A 9,179-nucleotide genomic window follows, 5' to 3' on the forward strand; every position below is an offset into this window, starting at 1 on the left:
ATATTTTTTTTTTTTTTTTTTTACCCATTTTTAACAAAAAAAATCTGAGCTGAGAAAGGCAGGAATGTAGCCAGGATCCAAATCTGGTCCTTTTCATCATACTCTGCAGTATCCTCGTATTCTTTATAATCATGTTGCACTTCACTTTAAAAAACATTTAAAAGTCGGACCTTTCAGTGTTAAGATGATGGAAGTAAATCAGGAGAAAAGGTCAAGTAAAAGAAGGGGAAATCCCTGATTAAAGACGAGAATTCATAATACATTCAGGATAAATTAATCTCTACAAGAGGCAGACTTGTACTGCAGAGACGAACAGCCTTTAAAGACGAAAGCCTGTAAACCAGGCATGAACCCCTGTAATGATGTTGGAAATCTGTGATATAAGCATAAGAACAGAGAAGGATGGTGTCAGGAGAGAATGTGGTCTCTAACAAAATCCAACAGAAAAGACTGTTTTCTTCTGAAGAGCTCTGGTTTCTGTAACAAGACCACCCTGGAATAGAGTCTACTTCCACATGTGATCAATGTGACAAAGTAGAAGCACTTGTGAGAAACTCCAAACCTCTGAACAAAATCTTCCTTCCTTGGTAAGCATCTGGTGTCTTAATTGGTACTAGTACTTCCAACCAGGAGGATGAAGCTGAGACGCGAACAGGGGTATCTTCCACCTTAAACCAGTAAACTGGCCTCCTGGGGAAGCAGCTGTTGAGTGTGAGGATCAAGTCAGTGTTGGCCGCATCTCAAAATGTCTACAGGAGCTGGAAACCCCGAAAACCAGACCAAGAGCAGAGACTAGAACCCCAGATACAAAGAAAGGGGCAGACCTTTGTGCCTTTTAGAAAGGTTTCACCTAAATCAACTTAGCTGCATCTCTTATCACCAAATTTTCATCACTGATAAATCAGAAAGAGCAATGTTTTCAATCCTGTGGCATTTTCTATGACCCAAGACCCTAAAAAATTCTACTATGAGAAGTTCATATAAAAGTAAAAAATGGGGCCAGAGCGAAAAGAGCAAGTTGTAGGTAGTGGTGGCAGCAGCAGTGGGGTGTGGGCAGTGGTGTCGCAGGGCCACAGCCACGGCGGGGGCGGCTCCTCCGGCCTGAGCAGCAAGGCCTGGTCTATGGCCTGTACCTCTGCATCAACCTGGAATGGCTGCAGGGCCTCACAGGATTTTTTTTTTTTTTTTTCAAAAAAAAATAAATAAATAAAAAAGTAAAAGAGTTTTGTTTTGAAATCACAGCACCAGTTCCTTTCCTTCTAAGTCAAGGAGCCTATTAATGTTCTCCTGCTTCAGCATTTCAAGAGTGCGCTGCAGTGCTAAAAGGAAACATCGACAGGCTGGCATCAAGCTCTTCTCTGCTTCAAGGTTTTTTTTTACTTGTTATTCCCCAGTCCCTTACTCACCACTTTGGGATCAACCTAAACACCTCTTAAGGAAGCAGTCTTTGACCTCCAGACACTGTTACTACTCTACTGCTCTGTTCCCCTGATGCACTGATTCATGGTGGACAGGCTGCTACCTCTTGATTCTTTTTGTTATTCTTTCCCCACTGCACAGAATGTAAGGGAAAGGACTTGTCTGTTCCTGTTTCGTTCCCTTTTACACCTAGCTCCACCTCCAGCTCCTAAGACAGTGCCTTCCTCATTGTAAGTAATAAATATTGGAAGCTATTTCCTGGAATCTTGTCATTATTCATTTCTGTATCCCCAATTATCTCCCTCCTAATGGTAGTAGGACGTTATTTATAAACATTCTCATGCTTATCACAACATGATTCCCTTCAAGATAAATGATACATATTTCCCATTCTTACCTCAAATTTCAAAATATTCCCTCTATTTCCATTAAAATATCATTTGAAAAAATAAAAGTATGACTGATGTTCTAAAACAGTGATTCCTAACCTTTATAATCTTTCTATCAACCATGGTGAAAGATATCATGTCATTTACTATATATTATTTCACTACCATTAAGGTACTACTACATGGCATATATATTCATTTTATTCCCTAAAAAGTCTGTTAAATTTTATTATGCCATAGTCTGAAGGTTTTGAGATATTGCCCGAGTCTTTTTGAGGTATCTCAAGAAGTGCCAGTGTCTTAAAACAGGGCTAGAAATGACTGCCTAATATTTTGGGTTTGTTAATGGTGGGTATGATAGTACAGGTATTTAGATATATTTAAATCTTTTTTCACGTGGACCACATTTTTAAAGTCTTTATTGAATGTGTACAACACTGCTTCTGTTTTATGTTTTGGTTTTCTGGCTGCAAGGCATGTGTGATCTTAGCTCCCCGCCCAGGGACTGGACCCACACCCCCTGCATTCGAAAGCAAAGGCTTAGCCACTGGACTGCCAGGGACGTCCTAGGCACTTCATATTGTAAAGAAAACTTGATTTTGTAGTACTTAGTTTGGGATGAAATAAAGTAGGCTGGCTGTTAGTATGAAGTACAGGATACCCAGACAAATTCTTTATAGATGATGATAGTTGGGTTTATCAACGTTCAGACTTGCTCCTCTAAAATGTTCACCAGGGGACTGCTCTTTGCCACATTAGCATCAAGTCCATGTGCGGTCTAATTCTGTGAACCCACCTCCTACAACAGGATCGACAGGATGGAGAAGTCCCAATGTTGTTGTTCCATCTGGTTTTCTCCTTTCAAATTCACACTGCAAAGACCCAAAGTATTCAAATGGCATGAACTGTTCTATATATGATACATATGTATGTTGCTCACCAGAAAACCTCACCTTAGTTTAGTCAAACTAATATTACACGTGGCTATCATCATACTCATATCAACTTTCACATATGTATACAGGTGCTGATGGGTTAAAGAAATAAAGGTTAGAAAATCTCAGAATTTTAAAAGAGCTGCGTGGGTGCTTAAGGCCACCAAGTTCTGTTTAAACTGTTTTAAAAAAGTATACTGAAAACCAGGAAAGGGAAGTGACTTACCTAAGCCCATGGATTAATTCATTTGGTTTTAGAACCAAGGTGCTAAACAACATGACTTCAAAAGACCATGTATGTTTTCTTTTCATCTTAGAAGTATGTGGTTCATTTTCCAACATTTGAACACATTAATGTCCCTTAAAAAAACCCCAAACCGTTCTAGCCAGTAACAGAGGATAATATGAATTATGTACTTTAAAAACAGGTATATTACTACTTTTTCTTCTGTGAGCGCTATCCTGAAGAGCTCTATGGCAGATATGGATTAAAAGTACACAAGCAACTTAAAAACTAAAAGTTTCAGACAACCCGAATCAGTAGGTAATGAAAACAAAGGAAAAGCTCCATCACCTGACTATTAACAAGCCTCCTGGTCAGCTTTCCTCCAGATTCCTTAACGATGCGGTCAATCTGCTCCTGCTCTCTTTCTAAATTATTGCTTTTAAATTTATCTTCCAGCACATCTTTGTCTTTCCTGAAAACACACATTAATACTAAGTAAAAAAAAAAAGAAGAGGAGAAGATGAAAACATTAAGATGTAATTCTAAATATGAATACAACCAAAGTGGAGAAATGTGTGCTACTGACACCGATTAAAACTTTGTTCCCTAATGACCTGGTAAGGGGCCCCAATGACACACAAACACTAAGGCAAGCCAAGTAGTCGGTCAGTTCCCTCCCGGTGTTCAGTATTATTTGTCCTACACATTTTTCTTAGTTTATTCATAAAAATGAACCATATCTCAAATATATTTTAAAAGCAGAGGGGTGCACAATTTGTTTTACAATTTGGTACACTGAAGTCCAACTTTTAAAATTTAAAATAAACACATATTACAATGTATAAATCTTAGAAATATAAGAAAAACCTGTCACAAGTTCACGTCGTGCTGTAACAGCAGAAGTCCCAACCTGCTAACTAAACCCCTCTCCCAGAGCTGATAGCGAGGTGCTGGGAGTCAGGGCAGGGAGGCAGCAGCTGAGCGGGATGGACACATTACGCAACTGAGTCAGGCCACATCAGCTGATGGCTGGAAGGACCGTGGTTCACACTGCTCCTACCAGCTGACGCTGGGTGGAAAACATGCACACATCTCAGAGACAGCCCATCTGTTTAGAAGGCAGCTTTAACTGTGCTTAGGCTTAAGTACGGGCTCGACTCCTTTGTGGAATGAGGTAATGAATATACAACTTTTTCTTAAATAGCTCCATTAATATAAACTCACTGTCAGCATGAGTCCCTCGAGACTATTTACTGGTTTTAAAACGACTTCCCTACAGAATAGACATTCAGAACTATTTTCTGAATTGTGTTTAGACAATGACAAACTGTGCTTTGTATGAGAAAAGGGGTGTCAGATCATCAAAATGGACTTTGACAAAACCCAACCAACCATGGACCCAAGGCAGGCCCCTGAATTGTATTTTCTCCCCTTACTGGCGTGGAAAAGACAGCTTAACTGTAATATTCCAAAGATTCTTTACTTTTTATTTTCCTTATTGGGGCTCTTGAAGCCCTGTGCCTCAGCGTCTCCAGCATCGTCCCTCTCTCTTGGCCAGGAACCGCTGTCCTCCCCACTCTGCGAGGTGTCTGTCCTGTCTCTCTGCTTCCGACTTTTCTGCAAGTCTGCCATGAAGTCTATGCTCTGCTTCAGGCTCTGAATTCTCTCCTAAAAATATTCAGCAGTATTCTTATTGTATATTTGCCATTCATTTGTAAAGTAACGCATTTTCCCCCATAAGAGTTTACACTGATCCTGTCATTAATTAGGGAAGAAAAACAATTAAATGTAATCCTACCGAGCAGAATAGTTAGGAACCAGGACAATAAAGTCTATTCCTTAATTCAGATAATTTCCAACATAAGAGAATGCTTTGCAACTTTACTGCATCGTCAAAAAGTTCACAGGAGAGAATGTGTGAATAAAGACCAAACCTTCTTAGCAGTAGTAAATATAAAGTTTAGTAGAATAGTGTGTGAAAATTTCATATTTAATAAAACAGTTCATCTTCTGAGATTTATGAATTATTAGATATTTAAAACGAGCATGTGAATATGGGAAGATCTCTTACATTTTGGCATCCTGGGATGGTCACTGAGGACTGGCATTTTTCTGTGTGAAAACACGCCTCAAAGAGAAAAGGCTGCTAGCAGAGTTTCTTTTTAAGAACGCATAATGTTCTAACCAAAGAAGTATTGTTTCTATTCTGTGAAACATGTGAATTTTCCATTGCATCCCTTACGGTCTGTGGTTTCTGGACAAATGTTAAAGAGGCAGACTTGTTCCTAGCAACTACTCTGCCTTTTAATTCTGTGTTGTCAATAGACAAAATATGGAGTGTAGTCTCCTACATAGCAACAGTAGGGAAGACTTCTACAGAGTAACAGAAACTAGAAATGGAAAGGACCAGAGGTCATTCAGATAAGAACAATGTAGCCCAGAAATGCTAAATGACTCAACTAAGGTCTCAGAACCACTGACTAAGAGCAGGCCTCTTAGATCTCATGATGGGGCCTTTTCTCATCATACTCTGCTGTGTTAGCAGTGCAGATTGTGACAGCCTTAGGAAATGGACCCTGCTAATTTTACTGCACTATAGTTTTTAATTATATTAAAACATACATGATATATATATAAATACATATATAACATACAAATGCTGCTGCAGAGAGAGAGTGCACTTCCCTCATAGCTCAGTCAGTAAAGAAGCTGCCTGCAATGCAGGAGACCTGGGTTTGATTTCTGGGTGGGGAAGATCCCCTGGAGAAGAAAATGGCAACCCACTCCAGTATTCTTGCCTGCAGAATCCCACAGACAGAGGAGCCTGTCAGGTTACAGTCCATGGGGTTGCAAGAGTCAGTCACAACTTAGTGACTAAACCACCATAATTTTTAAAATAATGTCAAAACTATTTAAGTAATAAATTTTATTGTAGACAAAGACATGGGTAAAGGAGAAAATAAGAACCTTGTTAATTTATTATCTAGAGAGGAAAAGTGTTAACAGATTTAACATTGTAGTATTTTTCTAAGCATTACACATATTAGCAAATCAGAATTATACTGAATAAGCAAATTTTCTTTCAGTTAATAAACTATATCTCCCCTCTGTTTCATTAAATATTCTCTAAAATATTTTAAGTAACTGTATAGTATTTTATCCCCTGTGTGTCCCATGGTTTAATTAATGACCCCCTACTGAACATTTAACTTATTTTCAAGTTTCTGCTATTAAAAATAAAAATCTCTAGGAATCCCTATCTCTTTAGAATAAATCAGAGGAGTAAAACAGCTTCCCTGGTGGCTCAGTGGTAAACAATCTGCTACAAGGCAAGAGACCAGGGTTCAATCCCTGGGTTGGGAAAATCCCCTGGAGAAGGGAATGGCAACCCACTCCACTATTCTTGCCTGGAGAATCCTACGGACAGATAAGCCAGATGGGCTACAGTCCATCTGTAGCAAAGAGTTGGCCATGACTGAGTGACCAACACGTGAGTAAAAATACTAGGTCAAAGGGAATGAATATTTTTTCAGGCTTTTGATGTTTACTGTTAAACTGCTTCCCAGAAAAGTTTTAATAATTTTTAGTGTTTGAACATTCCACCAGTGTTTGAAATTTTCTCTGACTCCCTGGCAAACTGATTAGTACCATTAAAAAAAAAAAATACTGGACTTTTCCTGGCAGTCTAGTGGTTAAGACCTGGAACTTCTACCGTAGGTGGCTCAGGTTCAATCCCTGGAACTTAGGGGTGTGATCAAAAAAAAAAAAAAAAAAAAAACAACCGATTTTTAAAAACAGGTCTTATTTTAATATGTACTTAAAAATATTAGTTTGATTATTTCTATATGCATTTAGTGGCCATTTGTGTTTCCTCTTGTGTATGTCACTTAAGTCATTTTTTACTCATCTACTTCTAGTACCTGAAACAGAGGCTGGCATATAGAAGGTACTCAATAAGTGCTGGTTTAATGAATGGGCTTGGATCACAAAGTTCTCAGTAACCTTTTAACTTCCATTCTAGAATTTTATAAAGCAGAACCTACATTAGGAATATTTTCAAACTTAGAAAAAACAATGCATCAAATTAAAATAATTCAATTAAAGGAATTTTCTAAATTTCAACACAAGTCATGGAAAAAAGTTGAGTTTAATTAATTTTACTTTAAAAGCTGAATGTTGAAGCTGAAACTCCAATACTTTGGCCACCTGATGCGAAGAGCTGACTCATTTGAAGAGACCCTGATGCTGGGAGGGACTGGGGGCAGGAGAAGAAGGGGACGACAGAGGATGAGATGGTTGGATGGCATCACCGACTCGATGGACATGGGTTTGGGTGAACTCTGGGAGTTGGTGATGGACAGGGAGGCCTGGCGTGCTGTGATTCATGGGGTCGCAAAGAGTTGGACATGACTGAGGGACTGAACTGAACTGAACTTTAAAAGCAATGTCTTTCTTTTTCGGTAACCCAAAAGTCTCCAAATCAGCATACTGTTGATCAATTCTCCATTTCACAAATGACTAAAGGGTTGATTCTCTGCCATGTATTATTAATGGCTAACGCCTATTGTGTTAGCCTAAAGCTGTACGTGTTCTACCTACACCTATACTGTTATACCTATACGTTTGATTCCTGGTTGGGAAAATCGCCTGGAGAAGGGGCTAACAGTGTACCTATAACCTATCAGTACAGGTATCGAACCTGTACCTACTGAGCTGTCACTCATAGGGTATAATTCTGTGAGGTAAGTACTACTGTTACGCCATTTTATATGATGGTAAAACGGTTGAGAAAGGTCACATGGCCTGCCTAAGGTCACACAAGTGTCTCAACAGCACAGCCAGGACTTGAAATCTGATTAGTCTGACCCAAGGTCACTATAAATATAATACAGCATTTAGTATTTATTTAGGAGGTCAAAACAGTTATTCTTCATATGTCCACTCTTTATAAAAATAACACATCTACTAACAGTCACTATTTGTGTATAACTGAAAAAAATGATGAATGACTGCTCTACAACTTTTACACTGAATTAAAAACCAGTTATTTTTCAAAAGACACCATTCATGGAAGGGTGTGCTGGGCTCTCTTGGGAGATGTGCTATTAAAAAGAGTAACTCAGAAGGTCTAAATTTAAACATTTAAAAATCACTGTTGTAAGAATCTCTCCCATCTAGGGTGGAGAGAATAGTCAACAGGAAGCTATAACACAGGATGGGTAGGGCTCCTCAACAGGAAGAGATCTGAAGGAAAGGAAGACAACAGAGAGAGAAAGGGGAAAGTGGACAGAGGTTTTTTTTTGTGCTTCCAGACACCCCACCCTCAATAAAATGCAAGAACTTCTGGAATCATTTGCATCTTGTATTAACTGTATTATTTAAGATGAGAAAACAGTGGTAAATCAAAGTTGAAAAACTTACTTGGATATATTATGTTTGCAAATCAAACCTTATTCTAAAAATTAAATGTGCATATTCTGGAGAAAACACGGCATTTTTTGGGTGTACCTTTACTTCAAATACAAAAATAAATATCTGCAGGTTAAAATAATTTGAATATGGCTTGGTCTTGGATTCTGAGTATTTCTGCAAAGGATGGGATAAACACTTTATATTCCCCTTTCCTCTGCATATTTTGCCAAAGATGGGTAACTGGCTTACATTACAGCTTCCCAAGTCTTTAGGAAAGAGTGGAAATTGATGTTGTCTAAATATTAGGAGCGCAAGAATGATCATCAATCTAAATGTTTTTCTTTCCTCAGTTAAGTGGATCCAAGAAACTTTCAGAGCCAAGCACACAGACACCAAGACATCTGCACCTCAAGGCAATTCTTTAAGCGTAAAACTGTGACACAGATCAGATCAGATCAGATCAGTCGCTCAGTTGTGTCCGACTCTTTGCGACCCCATGAATCGCAGCACGCCAGGCCTCCCTGTTCATCACCAACTCCCGGAGTTCACTCGGACTCAAGTCCATCGAGTCAGTGATGCCATCCAGCCATCTCATCCTCTGTCGTCCCCTTCTCTTGCCCCCAATCCCTCCCAGCATCAGAGTCTTTTCCAATGAGTCAACTCTTCGCATGAGGTGGCCAAAGTACTGGAGTTTCAGCTTTAGCATCATTCCTTCCAAAGAAATCCCAGGGCTCATCTCCTTCAGAATGGACTGGTTGGATCTCCTTGCAGTCCATGGGACTCTCAAGAGCCTTCTCT

The 9,179-nt window shown here is 39.1% G+C and overlaps 1 protein-coding gene across 2 annotated transcripts in view; it reads right to left on the minus strand.

The window, feature by feature from the left end:
• The window catches only part of BRD7 (bromodomain containing 7), a 45,508-nt gene that overhangs the window by 7,607 nt on the left and 28,722 nt on the right, over positions 1–9,179 (minus strand). For both annotated transcript variants that reach the window (XM_010855140.1, XM_010855135.1), the window contains exons 7-9: positions 4,453–4,637; positions 3,318–3,441; positions 2,605–2,680 (exon numbers count right to left, since the gene is read on the minus strand). In XM_010855140.1, the coding sequence (XP_010853442.1) occupies positions 2,605–2,680; positions 3,318–3,441; positions 4,453–4,637 (385 nt within the window). The remainder of the gene's footprint in view (positions 1–2,604; positions 2,681–3,317; positions 3,442–4,452; positions 4,638–9,179) is intronic.

Source organism: Bison bison, unplaced genomic scaffold (genome assembly GCF_000754665.1).
Source record: "Bison bison bison isolate TAMUID 2011002044 unplaced genomic scaffold, Bison_UMD1.0 scf7180017853731, whole genome shotgun sequence".
NCBI lineage: Eukaryota > Metazoa > Chordata > Mammalia > Artiodactyla > Bovidae > Bison > Bison bison.